The 24,952-nt window shown below is 42.3% G+C and overlaps 2 protein-coding genes across 2 annotated transcripts; one reads left to right on the top strand and one right to left on the bottom strand.

Annotated features, from left to right (window-relative positions):
• The first annotated feature begins 10,080 nt into the window (after window positions 1-10,080).
• On the top strand, window positions 10,081-11,028 carry OR10T2 (olfactory receptor family 10 subfamily T member 2). Its single transcript, XM_077886932.1, has one exon. It carries the CDS (start codon window positions 10,081-10,083, stop codon window positions 11,026-11,028), a length of 948 nt encoding a protein of 315 aa, XP_077743058.1.
• Window positions 11,029-22,007: 10,979 nt separating this feature from the next.
• LOC144307439 (T-cell surface glycoprotein CD1e, membrane-associated-like) lies at window positions 22,008-24,952 on the bottom strand. Its single transcript, XM_077887272.1, has 6 exons — window positions 24,796-24,952; window positions 24,192-24,488; window positions 23,303-23,581; window positions 22,822-23,100; window positions 22,388-22,484; window positions 22,008-22,268 (listed from the first exon to the last, which is right to left on the bottom strand). Exons 1-6 carry the CDS (start codon window positions 24,854-24,856, stop codon window positions 22,103-22,105), a joined length of 1,179 nt encoding a protein of 392 aa, XP_077743398.1. The 5' UTR covers window positions 24,857-24,952; the 3' UTR covers window positions 22,008-22,102.

Below are 24,952 nucleotides of genomic sequence, written 5' to 3'. Positions count from 1 at the left end.
CTTTTCTATGTCAACTATCTTAATCTCTACCTTCACCATAACCATTCTTTTCCCTTTTGTACTTTTTGTTTCTAGGTCTTTTCCTAACATGTGATTTTAAGGCTATGCAAGTAGCTTTCATTCCTCTTCCTTTCTCTTAGAGGTTTTTATGGCTGTGGATTCCCTTCTAAGTACTATTGTAGCTGAATTTCTCAAGTCTTGTATGCAATATTTTAAAGATATTTTCTCACTAGACAATTCTTAAAATAGTAGTTACTTAGAAGTATGCTTCCTAACTTCCAAATGCAGGGGAGATTTTCCAGTTACACTTTCTATTTATTTATTCAGCAAACATGTATTGATCGTTATACACCATTCATTCTTCTAGCACCAGACATGGATCAGTGAGCAAAATGAAAAAACATCTCTGCCCTGGTGGGGTTTTATTTTGTTGTTATTATTGATACCCTCACTGTAGGCAAAAGCGTGTTTTGTGTGATTTTAATCGCTTCGTGTGAGTCGAACTTTATCGTCCAGTCCAGTGTATAGTAAATGTCCCTGTCCCTGTGAAAGGGGTATATGTTCTGCAATTGTTCGATGAAGCATTTTGCTATCTTTTTTTCCTAAATAAAAAGCTTTAGCATCATTGTTTAGTGCTTCTGTATCCTTATGAATCTGTGCTCTATTTTTTATAACAGTCACCAAGAAAGGTGTGTTAAACTCTCCACAATGACTATGAAGTTTCTTACTTCTTTCTTAGTTCTCTTAAAATTTTCAGTTATATAAATATTATATATATATTATATATATAAAGGATATCCATTATATAATATATATATGGTCCGATTATAGTAGCTTCCTAATGAATTAAACAATATGCATTATAAGCCGAACTCCTTATCATTGGTAATGTTTTTTGCTATAAAGCCTAAATATCACATTTTAATTCAGCTAGCACTGTATTTCTCTGTTTGGTTTTTGTAAGCCTTGACTATTTGGGGGTTTTTGTAAGCCTTGACTATTTGGGGGGGGGGGGCGGAGGGCGGGTATCATATTAGGTTCTGCTGTAGTAACAAACATTCCTAAATTCTAAAGGTTTATTTCTTGAGCATGTTGTGTTTGAGCATCAGGTGGCTACACCTACGCATTAGGCTCTGCTTCCTCTTTTCTGGGATCCAGGATGAAGACACAGCCCTTACCTGCCTCCCACTGTTCTCATTGTAGAAGGGAAAGGAGCAAGTGGATCCATGCCATAGTTCTTAAAGCTTCTGCTTTAAACATGGCCCACACTGGCATTTACATTTCCTAGCCCCAAAGCGAATCTCATGGGGCACCCGGGTAGCTCAATGGTTAAGCTCTGCTTTCAGCTCAAGTCATGACCCCGGGGTCCTGGGATCCAGTCCCACATTGGATTCCCTGCAGGGAGCCTGCTTTTCCCTCTGCCTGTTTCTCTGCCTCTCTCTCTGTGTGTCTCTCATGAATAAATAAATAAAATCTTAAAAAAATAAAGTAATATACATATTCACTCCAGATTCTTCATCTTATCTTCTCCTGAAGGCTGACCTGTGTGAATTACAGTGATTGGATATAATTATGAAGGATATAAAAACTAGGATGCTGCTTAGTCCAGGTAACTCCATTGTCTATGCATTTCTCCTATGCCTTGATTTTCCTTAAGTCTAATGTGCCATTTGTTTCCCATTGGGACCTTGGCTGATCAGTGACTGAAAACAGAAATGGCTTGGGGAAAAAAATGGGGTTCCAGGACTGGGTTACTTGCCTATATAAGAGCACACAGACAACCCTCTCACCAGCGTGTAAAGGAATGAGTTCATTCTGACATCTGATGCCATTTCACTTACTCAGGTAAGCACCACTGTGGCATAGTTTGAATTATGGAGGGAGGCCACGGCATTGGGCAATCAAATTTCATCATTGGGCTGCAAATTTCATCAGTTTACTAGGAATGGGAGCTACGGAATCATCATCTTCCTCCAAATCATATAAATTCTGTTTGGCTGGGTGGTTATTGACCACATTGATCCTCATTCCAGCAGGATGGTTGTGGAGTGGTGCCATGGCTTTCTGCTGTGGAACCTGGATGGTTTTGGTGATTCAGGGCAGGGGTCACTAAGCCGATGCTCTAGCTTAGATAGCACGGTAATCGTGGTGGCCATAAAGAATTTTTAAGCTCCTGGCATTTTCACAATTATAGAGCATGAAAACAGATTTAAAAAAAAAAAAAAGAAAACAGATAAAAACAAAGTTACAAGTAATTAATTGACAATTTAAAAGATGTCTGGAAAATCAGAATGTCCTCTTTTTTTTTTTTTTTTTTATTTATGATAGTCACACAGAGAGAGAGAGAGAGAGGCAGAGACACAGGCAGAAGGAGAAGCAGGCTCCATGCACCGGGAGCCCGACGTGGGATTCGATCCCGGGTCTCCAGGATCGCGCCCTGGGCCAAAGGCAGGCGCCAAACCGCTGCGCCACCCAGGGATCCCCAGAATGTCCTCTTAACAGATGTGCAGGAGTCCACATGTCCTAGAGTCTTAGGAAAGCTATCATTAAGGGGGAAGTCCCCGACCTGAGGGTATATTTAGCTTCGAAGGATCAACCTGACCAGAGCTCTTATGCTAAATGAGCTATGACATGACACACCAGATGGATACATTTCAACTGATCTAAGTAAGGCTGAGGTCTTGATCCTCCAATTCCCCTGAACCACCTTTATCTGTTGAGAAAGATATCACCCCCACCCCCATACATACACATCTAAGGGACTCAACCGTCCTCTGCATAAAAGACTGTGGTTGCACCTGGGCTATTTGCCCCGTCACCTAACTTTGTTTCTAGGCCTACAACGGGAACCAGATCACAATGCAATCTGGATAGAAAGGTGCAGGGCCTGCTCTGGGGTAGTTTAAACACACACACAAAAACAGAAACAAATACCCACAAGTCCTGCCAATCTGTATCAGTGGGAGTTAGGAGGCCATGTCCTCATGCAGGAGAGAATTATAAAGATCTTAGACCAGAGAAGAAAAAAACACCAATTTCAATCCTGGGATTCAGAATTCAATTTGTTGACTCATGCATCCAGCAATGGCATTAATTGTCTGCTATAATAACTAATAGAAGCCTGAAATAAATATTGACATACGGTTAACAAATTGGAAATGCCACTAGTTTTTGTAATACATCATCAAGGAATCCAAAAGCTCTGGGAAATGAATGTGTTGGGATAGAAAAACTAGAAACGACCTCCTCATCCAACCACTAAACACTATCACGCAGGAGACCTGGTTGTGTTTATAAAATGCAGTGGTAATAGCAATATAAACATCCTTAAAGAGCTCTATGGTAATTCTTATTGTAGACTAGAAATGATGAGAACTGATTTGTTTCATGAGAAGGAATGGGCAATTGGGTCCACCGATGTCAGAGAGAGTAATAGTATTCAGGAGGATGGAACCCTGGGGGCCACACAGAACTGTTAGAGATAAGATGTGGGCAATAAACAATATAAGTTGAAGTTTAGGGTGATAATTACTGTTATGACCTGCAAAGATCTGTGGAAATGGCTGACCAAGGGATTTCTAGCAATAAAATAGGTGAGCAGCCATTCAATAAACTGTTTGATTGTATTTTATGCCTGATGGATGACTGCGCAAGGTACCAGTATGGCAATTCATGGCCACTTACCTAAATTTCAGCACTACACCAATTCCTGAACCTCCTTGATTATGAGAAAAGATGGGTAATTTTGAGGAAAGAGACTGCAACATGGCCACAATTGTATCCTGAAAATCTTGACTTAGTATTTCCCAGAGGGAACTCATCATTTACCAAAGTTCCTGGGAACTGGATACAGGAAAATATCCAGACTTGGGGGGTGGGGGGTTCCTTAGATACTGTCTGTATATTTATGCACATCCCAGAAGACCAGGAATGCCCCCATGATCTACTGGTCAGAGTAGGGACCAATGGAGGTCAGGTATTAGATGAAATGTTGGTTCAGGTCCATCAGGATTTGAGTCTTTTTGAAACTAGGCTCGGGCTCTGAGAAAGCTAGCCAGTCTACTTCTTATTTGCTTCATACTCATGCTTATTTGTGCTTCTCAACCCAAAAGCTTGAGAAGTTCTTCAGGCACAAGTCCTTGGTGGTCCATGAACTGTATTTTTGTCCTCTGACTCCATTGGTTTTAACCTCAACTTTTCAGTATTTTTTTTTCCAGAATTGCATAGCCTTTGTAGATGGACTTTTTCCACTCAGCAATATGCATTTAAGGTTCTTCAATGTCTTTTCATGCATTTCATTTTCCATTTGTCTGTTCCTTCACCAATATCATGCAGTTTTGATTTATTGTTACTTTATAGTAAGTCTTGAAGTCAGGTAGTATCAGTCTTCCAACATTATTCCTCTCTTTTAATGCATTTTAAAATGTAGACTTTACTTTTATTCAAATAGGCCAACAGATCAGGAGACAATTGCCATTGAATAGATAGTTTACTGCACACAGTTCCTGCGGGATCACACATCACTGGTGCCATGCCAAGATACAGGTGAGTTGGGTCACAGGCAGAGAAGGTTTGAGGAACTGAGAAAGATCCCCTCCTTTGTGCTGTTGTTTTTGTTTTCATGAAAAGGAATGGGCAAGGCAGGGTAAGCAAGCTAAGCAGATTTAGGACTGGCCAGTTTGATCATTTCAGGGAACTCCTGAGTGCAAGGCCATCCCTAGTTTCTGATGGTTGGCCCTAGGATAACCACCAGAGGGGAATCTTGTAAAGAGCCTGAAAAAGCAGATATTTGGGGAGTATGGGCCCTAGATTGTTTAGTTTGCACATGAAAAGCATACTCTAAGGAAAGCCGAGTGTTATCTCCTGGAATTGGAATACTCTAGCCCCAGGGGGGCAGTCCCTCCCTGGTCACAGCCCCGGAATGTTAAAGCAACAGGTACGTTTATTTGGGGAATATAAAAACTAGTGAAAGGGAATAAAGGGGAAAGGAGAAAAATGAGTAGGAAATATCAGAGAGGGAGACAGAACATGAGAGACTCCTAACTCTGGGAAACGAACTAGGGATGGTGGAAGGGGAAGTGGGCCGGGGGTGGGGGTGACTAGGTGACGGGCACTGAGGGGGGCACTTGACGGGATGAGCACTGGGTGTTATGCTAGGTGTTGGCAAATTGAACTCCAATAAAAAATAAATTTATAAAAAAAAATTTAAAAATTAAAAAATATAAATAAATAAATAAATAAATAATAAATAATAAATAAATAAATAAATAAAATCCGTTTAAAAAGTAAAACAACAGGTACAGAAATCAGAAAAATGTGGTTAACGTGCACTGTTGTGTTGGCTGTTCTGGGTTTTCAGCCTTTCCATATAAACGTTGACGGTCAGTTTCTTGATATACATAAAATAACTTGTGATTTTGATTGGGAATACTTGGAATGTGTAGATCCAGTTGGAAAGAACTAACATCTTAACAATATTGGGTCTTCTCATCCAGTAACATGGAATATTTTCCCATTTATTGAAATCTCCTATCTCTTTCATTGGTATTTTGTAATTTCACAAACTGGACTTTTCTATATCAACTCTATTATCCTGTGATCTTGCTTTAATCACCTACTAGTTCCAGGAGGTTTTTGATCTATTCTTTGGGATTTTCTATGTAGACAGTCATACCATCTGGGAAGAGATGTTCTTATTTTTTATAATTTCTATTTTGTTCTTTTCTGGGAGCGAGGCAGAGTCTTCTTTCTCCAAAGATAATCTGTACTTGTGTCTTGCAGATCTTTAGAAAGACTACCACGTAGACCCACTATAAATTTACCACTTTAGATCCACTACAAATTAAATTCAGAGCTCAAGATTTCTTAAACCAATAATGATGCAAATTTGGAATTAAATTAGAATGAACCCCAACGGTTCACAACCTCTCTTGAATGAATGTATTTTCCTCACCCTGACCTATGCCTTTGGTCAGCCTTGGGGTGATTTTCCCACTATTCCTCTTAACAGGGAACTAAGGCATGCGCTTAGTTTTGCCTCATGCTTATCTTAAGGCACCGTCCTTCAGAGTTACAGCTTAAAGAGGAAGATCTACTTTTTGATCCACATTTGGTGGGTGCTGAACTTTCATTTCTATCAGTGACATTCTGGGATTCGCTCAAATCATCAACTTGGCTTTGTCATTCCTTCCAGCTAAGTAAATCTCCTCACTCTGGAAGGGACTTCTAGCCCTCCACTCACCTCTCTAGATTCTTGCTTTCTTTCAGATTTTGACCTGAAAATTTCTGGGACACTTTCATCTTGTCAATCTACGAAAAATTTTAAAAATATTTCCCCAGTAACTTAGTTGTTTTCGGAAGAATGATTTGCTGGAATACCCAGACTGGCTACTGCCAGAAATATGCTCAATCTTTTTCCCTTGAATATCCTGGTATAAAACAGTAGTTTCCACTTCACTTTCTTATTCCCAGTGTTTTTGTTCATAAAGTCATGGGATGAATCTCAGCCCTGGTTGTGTTTGAGGCTCTTCACTGGGAGGTGCTGTCTTTCTAGAGGCCCTCATGTTCACTGGCACACACTTCGGCATGCCTCTTGTACGTAATTGTGCTTGTATTTGTCTTCTGTGCTAAATTAGAATGATCAGTGTGATCCATTCATCTTTGAATCACCATCATGCCTAATGTCGTGCTCTGCGAATCACTGCACTCTATGAATGGCTGCTGAATAAAAGTCTTTACCTCACAATCCGACCCTGAAGGACGTTTAAAAACCTAGTTGTCTGACTTCTTATCCAGGCTTTGGATAGAGAAGTGAGACAGAGATTTCCTACATAATCACCAACCCTCACCTTTACCTCTTACACTTTATCAAATCAGTCTTCGTGTAAATCTCAGGGTTGGAAAAATCTCAGGGTTGGTTTCTCTTGACATCCCAGTGTTTTGTACCATTTTTTGCTTAAAAGTAACTAAACTCCCCCTATGCTAAAAGAATACTTAGTTACCTTTTTAGTGCTTTACAGAGTTGGAAAGCTTTTTGCAACCTGAATTATTTCTTCTGATATTAGATGAGATGCCTTTGTCCACATTCAGCCATTTATTTTCTCTCTCCCATTTGCTCCCCTAAGTCTCAGAGGGCCCTAGTCCTTAGAATCCCAGAAGGCTATAAATACTCTCCAACTTAATTATAGAATCTGAATTGACATATGAATAGAGAATGTGCTATTTTCTGACTCTTATTTAAGACTCAAAAAGGTTAGGCATCTTAAGTGTCAAGATAAACACTTCATGAAATGTTTAGGTGCATTTTTTTTCAATTGCTTAATCTTTCAGGACAGATGTCATTGCTTGTCCAAGTGACCTTCTACTGCTACTTCTTTCAACATCCAAAAGACCAACAGGACTCTGAGCCACTAAACTCAAAGTCATATGTCAACTTTCTCAATCATTTAAACATAAGTGGGTAAGTGTGTTTCCTTTGTCAGTTACTGTCTGAAGAAACATTTTCCACTAAAGATTTCAAAGATTTTATTTATTTATTTATTTATTTATTTATTTATTTATTTATTTATGAGAGACACAGAGAGAGAGAGAGAGGCAGAGACACAGGCAGAGGGAGAAGCAGGCTCCATGCAGGGAGCCTGATGTGGGACTTGATCTCCGGACTCCAGGATCACGCCCTGGGCTGAAGGCGGCACTAAACCACTGAGCCACTTGGGCTGCCCCCACTAAGGATTTCAGATTTGAATGTATTTGCATAATAGTTTTTATTATTATGAAAAAAATCTGCATCAAAGTAGAATTCGATTTGCTTTTTTCTTGAAATGAAAGAAGTATCCACTCTTGAGTGTACATATACATACAAACAAAAACACATATGCACGCATACCACGCTTTACACCAAATTGAAATGCTTAAAAATCTCAGAAATAAGTAATGACAATGAGGTTAGAAGTTTATCAGTATAGATTTCTATTTTGTTTTTTAAAAAAAGATGACTTTACGAATAATTAAAAAACTTAAGGGTTATATAGATTGTAGTAGAAGAGCAAAGAGCACATCCTAGGGGGAAAAAAATCATAGTCTATGAGAAAACTCGGAAACAAAAGGAGAACAAAAGCATGCCATCACTTATTAAGGTTTGGTTGTAGAGTCTGTTATGTGCCTTTACCGTGATGGGGCTGCAGATTATCCAGAACACATTGCTGTGGTCCCTGCCCCAAAGAAACAGTCTAAAGAAGGTGTGTATATGTGTTACCATGTATTATGGACTATATTCTCTATATGTTCTATACTATATATAATACATAGTATAATGTACTATATTATGTATAATATACTGTATTACATATAGTATTTAGTATAGAATAAATGGTATATATAATAATCTATATACTATACATAATATAGAATGTGTATAGTATATGGTAATATATATTATATATATATATAGTACCACAAGATGATATCCAACTTGTTCACCATATAAGTATTATTGCAAGGTCTCTAGATATTAGGAGGAGGAAAAGCATCTATGTGGACTCTAATAGTCAGGGAAGGTTTATTGGAGAATGTATACGGTCTGTTTTTTTTTCTGTATCTGAGTCCTCATCATGTCCCACATTCTCCTTATACTTTATAGCCATTGGAGGAGCCAAGAAGTTGAGGGATGTGGAGTAGTGCAAGTATTCCTGGTATCTCCTAAATCCTGAACAAGGTTCTGAAAATAAGATGATTTAGGGCTCTGGATGTTATTGTATTATGAAATAGGTGTTATTTTTATTTTATTAACATTTCTAGCAATAAAATGGCTTAGACATGCTAGCCATCTCCCCCTGAATGAAAGCATGTGTTATAAAATGGCACTCTAGAAAATTAAGGAAAGGAAGTGTTTGAAATTATACGCTGAGAAATTTTGCTTTCAAGAGGCAATTACCACTTCTTCCTTCTGTACCTTAACTGAACTACACACTGGTAGAAAAATTTCCAAGGGTGTGATGTGGAGAGAGCATTGGAGATATGGTTTGAAGGTTGTTGAGGTCTCTGTTCGCAGACTCTGACAACAGAAGTGCAACACACAGCCCGGTTCGAGAGGAATAGTGGAATTGCATTTCCCAATCGCAACATGAGAAATCTACCTTTTCTTCACCTCATCGTCCCCATTCTAAACCCTCCAACATGCCTTCTGATGTAGATCAAATGATGAGCTGGATTCTCAGACTGTTCTCTGCCAGGAATTGTTCTTGAACTTAAAAAATAAAAATGGTATTTGCTTTCATTGTTGCACACATTTGCTGATTACATTTGGCCAGTGACATGTGCTTTTCTTGCTTGCCCCCATCCTAGCAGGCCATCCACTGTGACTGCCAGTGGTCAGAGGACAGGTGTATCATGCTATCAGTAATCATCTGCACTAACAGATGTTATAAATGATGCGCATAGTTTAGATATGTGGATATTCCAAAAGCCTTTTTTTCATTTTGGAAAAATAATAGTATCATATTTAGAAGCAGTAAATCTTTCTTATTTATGTTTGGATAGTATTTTTTTCCACCCAAAAGAGGTAGAAATACTCTGGAATACGTAACAGTGAAGTATATTTAGAATCATCAAATTAAAATATATTTATTGTTAAATATTTGGAAAATATAAAAATATATCTGAAAGCAAACCCAAATCACCTCTAATCTTATCATAAATATGACTTGGTATTTTACTGTAAATATGGCTTGTATGTTGCTTTTTCTCATATTACAGTAGAAGACTTTCTCATGTCCTCACATAGTCTATGGAAATATCGAAGTTGCTTCTTTTGTTACTTCTTTTAATCTTTGTATATTTCTATAATATTGCTAATCATTCTTCCATTACTGGAGATTAATAATTTCCTGTAAAAGTCATCAAAGGGAGTATTTTTGTTGAGAGAGAGAGAGAGAGAGACCTGGAGAGAGAGAGAGAGACTTATCAATATTCTGGGCCTGAAAATATGATACTGAAAGAGAAAGCATCAGGAAAATGTTTTTATTACAATGACAGTCATCCTTTTGTCTCTCCCAAACTCACTCACAGAAAGAAATCATCCAGATGCACAGTTTCAATAGAACCACTATGGTTACGCGGTTTGTCCTGGTGGGCTTCTCTAGCCTGGGGGAGCTCCAGCTACTGCTGTTTGTCATCTTCCTTCTCCTGTATTTGACAATCCTACTGGCCAATGCAACCATCATGGCTGTTATCCGCTGCAGCCGGACTCTACACACTCCCATGTATGGTTTCTTATTCATCCTTTCCTTTTCTGAGTCCTGCTACACATTTGTCATCATCCCTCAGCTGCTGGTCCACCTGCTCTCAGCCACCAAGAGCATCTCCTTTGTGGCCTGTGCTGCCCAGCTTTTCTTCTTCCTTGGCTTTGCCTGCACCAACTGCTTTCTCATCGCTGTGATGGGGTATGACCGCTACGTGGCAATTTGCCAGCCTCTGAGGTATACACTTGTCATGAACAAAAGGCTAGGGTTGGGGTTGGTTTCCCTGTCTGGAGTCACAGGTTTCTTCATTGCTTTGGTGGCCACCAATCTCATCTGTGACATGCCCTTCTGTGGCCCCAACAGGGTCAACCACTACTTCTGTGACATGGCACCTGTTATTAAGTTGGCCTGCACAGACACCCATGTGAAAGAACTGGCTCTATTCAGCCTCAGCATCTTGGTGATCATGGTGCCTTTCCTGCTAATTCTCATCTCCTATGGCTTCATCCTTAATACCATCCTGAAGATCCCCTCGGCTGAGGGAAAAAGGAAGGCCTTTGCCACCTGCGCCTCCCACCTCACAGTGGTCATCGTGCACTACGGCTGTGCGTCCATCATCTACCTGAGGCCCAGATCCAAGTCTGCCTCAGACAAGGATCAGTTGGTGGCAGTGACCTATACTGTGGTTACTCCCCTACTTAATCCCCTTGTCTACAGTCTGAGGAATCAGGAGGTGAAGACTGCCCTCAAAAGAGTTCTGGGGATGCCTGTGGCAACCAAAGTAATCTAACAAAAAACCTTAAAATTATTGAGGGAAGCTACAGAAGTCAAAGGGAGAACATTTTCTCTGGCCTTTTACCAATCCTGTCCCAATGCTGTCAACATTTCCAAAGACTAAGACCACTGTTCCCTTTTTCTTTCTTCCCCATTCCAGAAAAAGGATGAGTCGGTCTACATGCCACATTGTCCAATGCCTGGCTAAAAAACAACAACAATAACAACAAAAAAACAGGGATGCCTGGGTGGCTCAGTGGATTGAGCATGGGACTCTTGATTTTGGCTCAGGTCACGATCTTAGGGTTCTGATATAAAGCCCTGCATTGGGCCCCCTGCTGAGAGTGGAGTCTGCTTAGGATTCTCTCTCTCTTTCTCCCTCTGTCCCTCCCTGCTCACAGTCTCTCCCAAAACAAACAAACTGGAAAACAACTCACACTTGGCAAAAAGAGAAAAGGATAAGGTTTTTTAAGGGAGGACAATACTCAAACTAAAAGGTGGCCGTGGTTAGCTTTCCTGGTTGAATAGAGAACAGGATCCAAAGCTACTGGAGTCATCTTATCTAGGACATAGGCATCTGCGTAGGCATCTATGTAGTAAACCCACTATGCACCAGGTTCCATGCAAAATGGAAAAATTAAAAGGAGAAATTAATAGCTTATAGGGATGAAGGAGAGGCAGGAACATGAACAGTGAAAGAAAACTATGACAATGCACAGCAATCAGATCTATGAAATGGATATAAACTAAGAGTTATAAGAGCCAAAAGAACAAATATTTATTCCTGCTGAAGAAAAAAAAAGAAAGTTTGGAATAAATGAGATGAGAAGAGGGGAAAGAAAATTTGAGGTGGGCCTTAAACGAAGAGCAAGATTTCAACACTAACGAATTGGGTTTTCCAGTGATGAAAGCATTGATCACTATTACCAGAATTTTTTTCAAAATTTAATACTAGTTTCTTATTATATTAATTATAAATCAAACACATTAATTTTTTTTAAACACATTAATTTTTGTTTGTAATTTTGCTTTGCTTTCATGGTGATGTGTTCAAACTTTTAGTGGACATAATTTTATTTTAATAACGGACCTAAAACAACCACTAGTGACATCATATTTGCTGCTGAAGTGGGACACAATGACTTGGCAGGATGAGCACTGGGTGTTATGCTAAATGTTGGCAAATTGACAATAAAAATTTTTTTAAAAAATAAAGTGGAGCACAATGCTCTGGGAAGGCTCAAATGGCCTGGATCTTGCAGCTCACTGACCCTGCAGTGGTCATAATGCTAACTTCACAATGACTCTAACATCCAACTGTAATAATTTGAACTATAAACACTAAGATTTTAAATCTATTACTTTATTATTTTATTATATCTATTATTTCAATTTCAGATGATATGTAAGACCCTTTGAACTGATGTGCCTTGAAGTTTTCATCCTGACAACTGAGGGGTTTTTTTTTCTTATGAATATGTGGATTATCTAGTGAGCACATAGCTTGTCTTCTTGCTGGGAGCATCGATTACTATTAATTAGACCTTTTCTCTGCCCAGTGACCCAACCCATACTAGAATAAAAATCCCCTGATTTGTTAAGATAATGTTTCATCACCCAAAGGAAAAATGGTTATCATTAATTGTGTGACTGTGAAAATTACTTATAAACAGGGAACATATTTTATATAACAAGTTAGACAGCGTGCTCTCTTCTCTGTGTAAAGCTCCCGCTGATTCCCTCTGTATAATAAACACGCGTGTCCAGCATATTGCTTTCTGGGATGTCTGTGTGGTTCAGCCCATACATATTAAATTGTCTATGGGTGTTCTCAAAACCACCTGCGATGGTTGTATTTATTATTCTAATTATTCTGCTTGTGACATGTAATTTTGTAGCATGGCCTGGTGAAGTATGATTGCAGTAAAGATGATTTGTTTGTAATATAGCTAGATGGTGTTTTGATAAAATAAAATATGACCAAGAAAATCACAGAAGAAAGGAAAATCATAAAAACCTAGAAGTGTCATTTGCTTAGATTATTTTGCAAATGTCCTTAAGTTCCTGCCCATCTGTAAATTCCTGAAAGTTTTTCTAATGAATTACGGGTGGGCTTCTGCTAGATATGCTCTAAAGGGCTCCAGTCACAGGGGCCGACACTTGAAGTAAAAGCCTTATCCCCAAGTGAAAATATTTATAAATATGTGTATATTCAGTTGAAATAAAACATTTCAATTATATAAAGGCCATTCTTTCCATTTTCCGCTCTACCAGACTTTTTTTGAATTAGTCTACCAACTACCTGACCCTATTTGGGGCAGCTGAGAGGGCTTCTATTTTATGTTTTCAATGATGTAAAAATATTTATTTTTCCTATGGATTATATAAAGACATAGTAACCCAAAAAGAAAAAAAAAAGTGGGGGGGATTGTGCTATGATGATGGACATATCATTGATATGATATTTTGATATGTTGATCAAGGACAGTTGATTAATTGTCCTTGAATGCTATTTTAGGCCATACAATCTTACAGAGTTGTATGGCATTACAAAGGTCATACAATCTCTGTAGCTGAATCCCACACATGCCTTGTTAGCAAGTAATACACTACTTCCCTCTTGAGGTGACCTAGGCTGGAGTTTTCAGTAACCCCAGGTATGCACACATTTAAGAAGAGAGTCAGAATGGTTTCCAGACAGAAGCTGTGTGCGGGCTGGTTCACTGCCATGTACGGTGCCATTTGCAGAGCTGTCCCTACAGGACCCACAGGCAGCACAGGTGCACACACCCCTACAAAGGGGCTCCCGAATGACATGACTCTCCGAGGGATGTTAGCCACGTCCCAACATAAGCGAAAGCTCCTCACGCATCTACACCCCAGGTCTCAGCTCTGTCTTTCTTTAATCCCTGTGCCCAACGCTGTCCTGTAACCACTGGCATGACCTCCGCTAAGTTTCAGAGGAGAGTGAAGTCAAGTCCACAGACAGTGATATCGCCTTGTCTTAAAGCAAACTGGCTTTCTCCCCCAACGGTGTGCTGTTTAACTCCTAGCTGGGGTTGGATTGTGTCACCGAGACCTACCTTCTGCCATTGCTTTGGTTGAGTCCTTTGTCAATTTACACAGTAAACACTGAAAATGTGTCTTGATCTCTTAACTCCATCCTTTACACTACGGAACCCGGTATCTTTCTAAGATGAAACACTGCAGCTCATCTCGATCACACACTCGTTCCTGTGGCAGAAAAGCAAAATAAAATATCCTCAAGTAAGAAACGGGTGATGTGTGTCACGAGCTTGTGGGGAAAACCCTGGCAACGTTGAAAATCAGAACTTGTGACTTGCAGGTCTCTGTGTGCCCCACAGGTGCTTTCCCATTAGCTAGCATGCTACCCCAGTTTTAGACAAAGCTGGGTCTCTATCAGTTGCTTCATTGCTTTTCTTCTTCTGACCATATGTCTGCACACCTGGTATCTCAGATCATCCTTCTATAGACTTCCTGCATAAAGAATGCACTTGACCATCGTGTTTTTATGAATCTGTGAAATGAAATGATAATCACTCTGACTTGGTACGTATTCTGGTTCTCAAACTTGTCACTCCCCCAGTTCCACACCCTTCCTGAAACTCGTATTTCTTATTATGCCAACAACTTGCTGGTTTGCCTGTTAGTACATTAGTAGATTTTGACACATGCTTGAGATACATTTTTCTAAGGGGTTTTTAAATATATTTTTAAAAACACATTGGGCGTCTTGTGAGATCACATCCCAATAATTCATCGTGACACACAAAGGCCTGTGTGTCCTGCTCCTTAGTTCCACTCTTATTTATGGCCAGATGCTCTCCTCATATTCTATGTCCTTGCTTTTCAACTTATTTGAGGTGAAAGACTAATTCTCCCAAAAATTTATTACATACCAGTGATGTTGTAAAATATAATGAAAGTGAATTATTTAAAAACCAAAATTAAAAGGACGTACAGGAACTGCTTTTGTCTTACTATTAGATCTATATACAGAAAATTATTCAATTGAATTGTAAAAGTTTCTACATATTTACTTTCGGTTCCTGCCTTCTCTTGTTAGGGAGGAGTAACAATGCGTCCTGCTCTCCTCCTGTTCCTCGGAGGGCATTGCTCTGTGCTTCTGATATTTCCAAAATACTCAGAAACCCACAACATTCAAAACTGAAATATTGTCCATCTCTGGGCCTATAACTTTGCAGCTTAGGGTCCCCCTGTGAGCAAGCCGATTCTCAGTTTCTGTGACATTTCTGATGCTTCTCTCACAACCCAGCAGGAAGAACTGGACGCTCCTTCCCTTCTGCCCACAGCACAAAATCCTTGCTTCCGACCGGCAGCCTCAGCAATGTCTTCCAACCATCGGTTGGTGTGGCTAACCCAAACATTGTGGAGTATTTCTCCAACGTGTTACTGCTCTCCAATAAGTGTCTTCAGCATAGACACATCTCAATTCTAGACCTAAACCCAGTGGCTTGTCTAAACTCTCCATTCTGAATTTTAACGGGCATTTCAAATTAAACATCCAAAGCTGAATTCTCAGTCTGTCCTCCAACTCTGTTCCTCCCACAGCCTTACGTCTCTTGATTAATTATAATTCTGAATGGAATTCCAGCTCCTCAAAACAAAAACTGGGGGTCATTCCTATCTTTTTAGTACATATAATACAGCAGGTGGAATCTGTCATCCAGTTCTAATGGTTCTGCTTACAAAACACACAGCTTCAGGTCTCTGCCCGCCCCTTCCTCCTCCAGCCCTATAGTTTACGATGGTCATTGTCTTCTTGAGTTTTTACAGTAGGCTTGAAATAGCTCTACGTCCATGCTTCCCCTGTCCCCAAGTCTATCTATTCTCAACAAATAAGGACGACCCTAAGAAGAAGTCCCATGTTGAATTCCTTCTGCCTTTTTGAGGTGCTTGTTAGTAACATCATCAGTAAACATTTTCCAGTTTACAAGAGTTCTAAACCTCTAGTTCTTGAAAAAAAAAAAAGGACAATTTAAAGGTCAGCATTAAAAAATAAAACTTGAAGATCTCTAAATATTACAAAATGCTACCATTCTAAAAGCTGTGTACACATAATTAAAGAGCTTAATTAAAAAAAAAAAAAGACCCAAAAGAAGTCAGATTATATCTCTTCTCAAGTCAAAGATCCCAGTGGTTCCCATTCTACTCTGTGAAAGGGAATCTGCCTCGGAGTGACCTACAGGACATTAGTTGTCTGAGGGCCCACTCTGCCAAAAAAACATCATTTCTGGCCACTCTCTGGAGCAGAGACCTGCAGAGAAGAACAGGACAAAGGGGAGGATGGCTTCACTTCTGTTCCTTGCCTACTTCCTTGGACTAAATCTGAATTTCAACCTGTGGATGTGTATATTTTTATTGTTCCATGCAGCTTTTGTGTGTGGATGGAAAAACTCTCTAAAACATGTACCGGCTTAAAGTTTGTAGTGGGTTGAAGCCATCTTAGTTACAACACAAATACAGCAAACTACTCTTCAAACCTTAAACATTCACAATATTTCTGTACATTTATGCATTAAATACACAAATAATTATGAAACGTGGGATACATGAAATTAGAAATATTAATGAGATGCTAGGAAGGCAAATCCAAGAGGAAAAATAACTACGAGCTTATATTCGGTGTGTGTGTATGCATTTCTCCTTTATGAAAATGGTAGCTCTTCAAGTTTTTATTTATTTTGAGTCCAGTTGGAACTCAGTACATTGAAAGACTTAAAAAGTATTCTTAATACCTGTCATATTGAAAGCATCCCCCAAGCACTAGTAGCAACACCTTTGCTTACCACTACAAAGCCATATGTGCCCCAGAACCCAAATTCCACATTAAAAAAAAAGAGGAATTTCCTATAAGGGAGGTGTTTGCTTCATTTTCTGTGTCAAGAAAAAAGTAGGTTACCAGTATTCTTCAAAGGCCTAACCTCCTACCAGTTCCCCACCATATACTGCATGTTCAGCCATGCTGAAGGTCTAACAGTTTTTAAGAACATGCCCAGTACAATGTGGCTTTCATTTGCAGTTCCTTTGCTTGGAATGGATGCTCTTTCCCCAGACACTGCCTGGCATGGTTCTTGTTCTTGTTTTACGTCTTCTCTCAAAAGCCACCTTCACAGAGTGGCTCATTCTGTCTACTGTCTATGCAATAACAGCCCATTCTCCTCCCTCTGATCCCCTTCCTCACATCAGGTTGAAATTATATCAGGTGTCATTATTATCTCACATAAAGTATTTTTATTTGCTGTCTGTTTCACCTGCCCTCCACTATCATGGAAGTTCTGTGGATAAAGGACTTTACTTTGTGTATCTGCTGCATTTCATTACCTATCACTAGGTAGTCTTCCATCAATTACTTGTTGAATGTGTAGTATTGTAGTTAAGCATGGGGTTTGGGAGCAAAATTGCCTACAGTGCTTACTAGTCTTGTGACCTCTGTCTTTTACCTATATAATGGGAATAATGGTGTCTGCCTCAGAGTTGTTCTGAGGATCACATGAGTTAATATGTATAAAGCATGTATGTAGGAGGGATGCCTGGGTGGCTCAGTGGTTGAGCGTCTGCCTTTGGCTCAGGGAGTGATCCCTGGATCCTGGGATCGAGTCCTGCGTTGGGTTCCCTGCAGGGAGCCTGCTTCTCCCTCTGCCTGTGTCTCTGCCTCTTCCACTGTTTCTCTCATGAATACATAAATAAAAGCTCTAAAAAAAAATAAAGCATGTAGGAAAATGTCTTCAATATAGCAGTTTCCGTTTAAATGTCTATTAGTATTCAATCAGTTTTAACCATACATAAAATAAGTTATTTATTTATTTATTAGAAAGAGAGCATGTGTGAGAGAGCAGGGAGGGGCAGAGGGAGAGGGAGGAAGAATCCAAAGCACACTCTACAGTGAGTACAGAGCCCAGGGTGGGGCTCACTCCCTCAACCACCAGATGATGACCTGAGCCAAGATCTAGAGTCAGACACTTAACCAACTGAGCCATCCGGGCACCACCCCCCATAAAATAGGTATTTCTCTTATTTGCTATAATAATTGAACTCCTGGTCAGTTTGTGGTCGTTATCACATTATCAACAATGGGATTGTTACATTTTGTTCACACCTGGATCAGGGTCATGGAAAGGGGAATGGAGTGTAAAAGAAGTTATAAAGAAGGATTTGCTGACTGACTATTTGGGAACAGTGATGAACCAAAGAGCTGAAAGTTTAGATGTTAAGAACCATCAAATGACAGGACCATTTACAGAAGAAAGTAAGAGTGAGGACAGAGTCAACAAAGGAGAATCATAAACTAATTTTAATTCCTTAGGAGCAAAGTCGAAGTCCCCAAAACCAATAGGTCCCCTCTGTGAGTAACCTGAAGGAGCCTTCAACATGACCTTTCCTGTGAACTCAGGCTCCAGATCATGTTCTGCATCAATATCGTTCTTCACGAGGAAGGTGATATCTTAGGAGCCTAGATCCTCATCCTAGTTGACATCACTCCACTTAACCAAGTTGTCCACACCCTCAGCTTTCTTCATTTCTCAGGTAGAAGACGGCAGACGAGCATTCTTTCAGCCATGGTTGGCTGAGGGCATATGGCTCCTGAGCTTGGCCCAGCACATCCCGATCCCCCCAATCTTCCTGCAGCCTCCTCCAACAATTACTGCCACTCCTGGAGAATCCACCAACAACCAAGAATAGTGCATCCATCTCTGTTTTCAAATCACCTCATGGTATTTTCACTGCATTTGTGTGCACAACAGAATACAGTAGGCTCCAGGTTGGTACCACCAGCAAAGCAGATCTCCTCCTTGGTTTTCTAGCTAGCAGGACTGGAAAGTACTCTCTTACTATTCAAAACACCCTGGCCCTTATTCCCCTAGAGGAATAAGCCTGTGTTCCAGGGCTTCAGCCAGACTTACGCAGTTAACAGTTCTAGGTGACACCTCTCTTGTGGGATGAATTAGTGACACACTTTGCTCTGCTCCTTGCCCGGGAGTTTAAGTTACATTAGATTACCCAGCCTGGAGGTCTACCACAGGGATGACACAGAGATTTTCTGACAATCTTCTGAACCAATATGCAGAATTTCCCCAAATCCTGTTGAACTGGTATTTCTGATAACATAGTCTTTTACCCTCAGGCCTCTCTCTGATCCCATTTATGCCAATTTTGGGGTAGAGGAGATGATGCATATGTGTAGGTATCCCAGGTCTGTCTCCTTTGAGTGTATACCTTGTGCCTCACACAAAAATACGGTCACTACTCAACTACAGGACCTTGTCAGAAGTTGAGCTAGGATGTGTTAGGGTATCGTGTTCAGGAACCCAGAGTTTCCTGAAAATCACTCTATTCAATAGTTATCCTTCCCTAAGAGATTCCCTGGGGATCACTACAATTCAGCAGCAGAGAAACCCAAAGCACCACTTTGTGGTTAATGGGGCTCCTCACTCACAGGATAGAGGACTCTGATGAGATCTTCTGAAATCTCATCCCTCCTCCCTTCCTTCCTATCTCCATCTTAGGCTCTTGCCACTCTTAGAAAGGCAATAACCTGAGGGAAAGAGAGAGCTGTCCATGACTATATTGCCATGATATTGATAATCCACTTACATCCTCAGTAACATCAGCACTTTGGAAATGTCAGTTCCTGAAAACCTGTGGCTTACTAGAAAACTGGTATCTCTAAGATCTTTAGTGGAAAGTCAAAGTTTATGTCATGTGTTCATTCAACAAACAATTTTGGTCACCCACTATATGTCCAGCTACAATCTAGACACTGGGATACACGTGTGATCAAGACAGATAATATACATGATGTCACAGTGCCTACATTGCAGGTGAAAATGACACTAACCACATAAAAGCGAATGAGATAATTTCAGCCAAATTCAGTATTTAACATAAATAACTAAAAAACATTGGAATAGAATGTGACTGAGGCCAAGTGGCCACTTGGGCTACACTGACCACAAAGGACCTCTCCATGAGGATGATGTCTGAGCTGGGAGCTGAAGGTTGCCCTGAAATCATCTTTGGAGGATCAAGGTGAATGAAGAATGGCCCCAGGTGGAGGGAAGAGTTGAAATAATGGCCTTGTGCTGAGAAGAAGCTTGGCACAAGTAAAGGACAGAAAGAAGCCTAGCATCACGGAAGCGCAATACACGGGGGGTGTGGGGGTGGGGGGAGAGGGTGTTGGACATGGGCCTGAGAGTGAGCCTGAGGCATCTTAGGAGCTCAGGAATCATCGTGACCAAAAAATTAGAGGAGTGGGGAGAAGTCCACCTAAATGGGAAACATCCGAATTCTATTTGCATCGCACACTTGTGCTAGAAACTGAGACGTCCTTACGTGAGCCTCTTCATTTTGATAAAAGTCACCGCCTTTGACCTTGTGCCATGTGAGGGGGACCTCGAACTTCATCCCAACAGCCCTGTAAAGTTCCGCCGTCCTCCCTGGACTCTTCTATATGAGCTGTCTGAACATGTCATGCAGGAAGTGCTGGACTCTTGGTGGTGGAAGGCCTGACCCCAATACCTTGTTCATGGGTAGGATTATAGCCTGGGTAAGGGGTCATGGAACCCTTTCTCTTAATTTTAAAATGCCCAATATAAAGATTGACAAGTTTCCTCTAAGAAATCTGCACAATCTGCCCAATGATCCCACCCAGGGGAAGGTGTCTGCAGGACATCTGCATGAATGCTCCACCTTAACAAGCTTCCAGCTCTCTGACAGGCTCAGTCGATGTGTCTCAAAGTTAAGTCGATAATTTCAAAATCCATATTTTAAAAAGTAAAGGGAAGACTATAAATAATAATGCTAGGAATAATAATAATAAAGTAAACTCATAAAGAAGAGTAAACGCCAAGCATCTGATCGCTCTTTCCATTCTCTGCCTTGGGTCTGCCCATGCTCCATCCCCATGTCCTCTTCCTAACCACTCAAAGTAGGACTTTCTTTCCTGAGTTCATGCCACATGAAGACGAATGGCCACACACAATCTCAAGAAGTGGGCACGTCTCATGTTCACTCTGATGGGAGATCTCTCCTGTATCATTATTTTTTTTGGAATTTCTCTGAAGACTCACAGATACCTTGGTTACTGTGAAGTCCAGAGCACCCACCTGCCTCCCTCACCTCTGGTGAGAGACACAGGGAGACAGAAAGAGTTTTAATAAGAACACAGCCAGGTGATTCATCAATGTCAAAGGGGAATGGATTTGCAAATATCTTCTCCCATTCTGTAGGTTGTCTTTGAGTTTTGTTGACTGTATCCTTTGCTGTGCAAAAGCTTCTTATCTTGATGAAGTCCCAATAGTTCATTTTTGCTTTTGTTTCTTTTGCCTTCGTGGGAGTGAATGGGTGACGGGCACTGGGTGTTATTCTGTATGTTAGTAAATTGAACACCAATAAAAAAAAAAAAACAAAAAAAAAAAAAAAACAAAGGGGAATGGATTAAGAAATCATCACTCAATTTGACAAAAAAAAAATTATTTCAGTCAGCATTTACTGAGAAACATCTTCCTCTGAACCAGCTACATAATTTGTGGAGCAAATACAAAATTTGGGAAAACACAGTATCTCCCAGCGTTAGTGAGGATTTTGAGACAGCGACCTGCAGAGATCACATGCCCATGAAGCTGGCCCTGAATCCAGGTTAGGCTTTTGGTCATAGGTGTAAATGCAAACACCGACATCCGGCTTCAAGCAACGGAGAAAAAACAGAAAAGCAAAAATCTAAATAACAACTGTTCAGAGTAGGAAGACATGAGGGTATTTAGAACGATCCATCCAATTTTGGAAGAACAGAAGAGCTTTCAACCGGGCAATCCAGGGAAGCTTCCATGAGAAAGAAGCATCTGAATTAGAGATCGAAAGATCAATAGCAATAAATTTGTGGCCCATGCAGAAAAGATATTACTAGAAGATGGGGGGAAAAATAAAATAAGTGTCCAAAGGGGTGAAGATTACTGCCACAATAAGGTGTTTTATTGAAATTATGCTTTGTTTATGGGTATGAACCATGTTTAAGAAGAGGCAGAAAGTATTTCACGTGTTAGGTAAAACTAACGTCGCCAGAGTCGATTTAGGCTTGCTTTCAATTTCTCTAAAAATCTATTTTTGACCCATGATTCCTGTGGCGTGTAGAGCTGGTGTCCAGACGTCCTGGGCTTGGGGGTGTTGGTCCCCGTGGGCGAGTCAGGACTGGGTGCAGGGGCCTTCCGATTTGAGCTGTGGACGAAGAAGAGGATTTTTATCTCAATGAAGGGACGTCAGAGAGAATGCAGGGAGGTGGAGGAAAGAAGAACGAGCTGATGAAGAGTTGAAGAAACAGACGAGAAGAGGCTCACCTGCGCTTTTTACAGCAGGTGTGCACCACGGGCAGCGTGAGCAGGGTGACCACGGCTGCCAGACCGCCGAGGGTCAGCAGGGCTGAGTTTCCACCTCCTTGGGCACAAAACCAGGATGTCAGCGAACAGGGCTCTGTCACCATCAGTGCTTCTCCTTCCACAGACGGGCCTTCCCAGATTCTCCCTCTGCGTGTTCAAGACTTCACCGCAGTTCTTCCTGAGTCCGTGTCCCCAACGCTGTCCCCGCCCCATCTCTTTCCCAAATCACCAAACACCTTTTCTCTTTAGTACTTGAATCCCCTCATCCCATTTTGGAAGTTTAGCCCTGGTCATTCTCTGCCCTTCTTTGCTTGGATTGATCCACCTCTGTCCTCTTCTCCCCACATCTGCCTCACACCCCAGGACTCAGGAAAGGGGCCCCAGCCCTTCCTCACCCCAGTGGAGGACCATGTCCTGGCCCCCTAGACTGCTGTGCTTCACCCGGCAGGACAGGCCGGCCGCCTCCCGGGCTGCCACGTCCAGGGTCGCTCGGAGATACCACGTGCCGTCAGCATGGGGCAAGAAGTCGCCTCGCCGGGTGCCCCGCTGCTCCTGCTCACCCCGCATCCACGTCACCCGCACAGGCTTAGGGTGAAAGCCGGAGACGTGGCACACCAGCCGCAGCCGGCCAGGCCCAGGGCTGGGATCAGCAGACAGCCAGGCCTCGGGTCGCACTGCGGGGGGAGTACACACGGCGCTTAGGGGCCCCTGGGACCAGGCTTAGGGACGGGGTGCTCTTAGCAGTTGGAGTTCACTTCCTTCTCTTGTCTAAGAAACAACCCTAAACCCGCACATCCGACTATTGGCCTCCCAGTGTATGTTTCAAAGGGATGGTCAGGAGTGGACCATGCAGGTCAAAGCCCTGGGGATGCTCACCTTGTCGCCCCAGCTCTGCTTTTCCTGCTTCAAGGATCCCCGCCAGGAACTGAGGGCAGATATAGCTGATGAGGCTCTTCACGATTTCCTTAATATCTTGGTACCTGTTGAGCATCTCACAGACCTTCCGAGCCCGACTCCCCGCTCCTGGAGATGGGTACCAGGAGTTTCCTTGGAAACTCAGAAAATCTGAGCCTTGATACGCTCCATTCAAGAAGCTTTCCGAGGCCTTCCCAGTGTGCAGTCTACAGCCGGCTGATATCTGGAGCTCGAAGGGGTCTGAGGGCGGACGAGGAGGACAGAAGCCGTGTGGAAACAATTAAAGGGAGGGAAGATCTAGGAATAAAGGGCGTCAAGGGAAGGGAGATTTGCTCTGGAATCACAAAGCATGCTGGAGCTGGGTGGGGAAGGGGAGGAAATTTGTGGAAAGAAAATGGGACGATGAGAAGGTATTTAGGAATAATGAGGAATAATTGATGCAGAGAGACTAGATGGGAAGGTGTTGGAAAGCTGGGGGCCAGGCTAGAAGGGCTCACTTGGGAATGGTGAGGTACAGGCTGGGGCTGGTAGGAGAAGGGACGGCCGGGTCCTGGCTGGGAAAGGCCATGTCGGGGGTCCAGGGGGTGAGCAGATCACGAGGAGACAACCATTGCAAGGATCCAGAGCACGAAGATGCGTACAGCGGTATGAAGAGGTGGGTACTTGCAGGCCCCTCTGTGTATGTGCTGGGTGGGTGGCTGGGGTGGGGATGGTGGCGAAACGTGAAGCAGGAGAGAGCATGAGCCAAAGGGGGGCAGGGGACACGTCAGGAAGACTGGCTGAAGTCCAAGCCCCTTAGGAAGAGGGCTGGAGCTTCCTGGCAAACATCGGCGTGGAACAATGAACTCACATTCAAACTGAAAATAACGTGCAAAGGCCTGCACTTCGATGGCGAAACCGTGGAAATACAGCGTGAACAGGCTCTGCAGATTCTTTAGCTCCACTGCACTGAAGTTCCCCCGGGACCAGGGCCACAGGAAGCGGATTGTGTCCCGGACATTGTCCCAGCCATGCGTCTGCAGCTCGCCCAGCCAGCCCCCGCCCTGCGTATACGCCCAGCTGTAGTTGGCAAAGGAGGACGTCTGCAGCACGCGGAAGGAGGGGGGCTCTTCTGTGGCTGGATGAGGGGGTCCTGCACCCTGGGATGCTGAGAGGCCAGGCCATGTGGAGAGAGGCCCCAAGGATGGGTGAGGGGGGTGCACACAGGAGCGGAACGCCGGGTCGGTCCCACAGCCTGCACACATTCCCACAGCCTACCCCTCTCCCCGGGCCAGCCTCGTCCCCCCCAAAACCAGCAAGAGGAAAGGAGACGGGGCAAGGTACTCTGCCTGGAGCCAGCCTGACCCGCGGACTCCAAGGGCATCCTGTGGGAGCAGTACTTCCTCCCGCGGATCCTCCCAGCACATCACCCTGATGCACCCAGCCTCAGGAATCCTCCCCAGGGCCCTTCCTACCCCCTGTGCTTGCCCCGCGCTGGACAAGTCCCCCGAAGAGCAGGAGCAGCAGGAGCGGCATTGCAGCTCAGTCGCTCGCAGGATGCCCCGAACAGGCCTCAGATGCCACTGTGCTCCGAACTCTCCAGTGCGGTCTGACTTCCCCTGCCACAGACAG

Source organism: Canis aureus, chromosome 38, assembly GCF_053574225.1.
Source record: "Canis aureus isolate CA01 chromosome 38, VMU_Caureus_v.1.0, whole genome shotgun sequence".
NCBI classification, from domain to species: domain Eukaryota; kingdom Metazoa; phylum Chordata; class Mammalia; order Carnivora; family Canidae; genus Canis; species Canis aureus.
This window is presented reverse-complemented; position numbering and strand designations above follow the sequence as displayed.

Coding starts and splice junctions, on each gene's coding strand:
- LOC144307439 (XM_077887272.1), bottom strand. CDS start 24,856: ATGCCGCTCCTGCTGCTCCTGCTCTTCGGGGGACTTGTCCAGCGCGGG. Junction 23,582..24,191: donor ACGTTATTTTCAGTTTGAAT/GTGAGTTCATTG, acceptor GTCCGCCCTCAG/ACCCCTTCGAGCTCCAGATA. Junction 23,101..23,302: donor AGCAGAGCTGGGGCGACAAG/GTGAGCATCCCC, acceptor CTCCCCCCGCAG/TGCGACCCGAGGCCTGGCTG.
- OR10T2 (XM_077886932.1), top strand. CDS start 10,081: ATGCACAGTTTCAATAGAACCACTATGGTTACGCGGTTTGTCCTGGTG.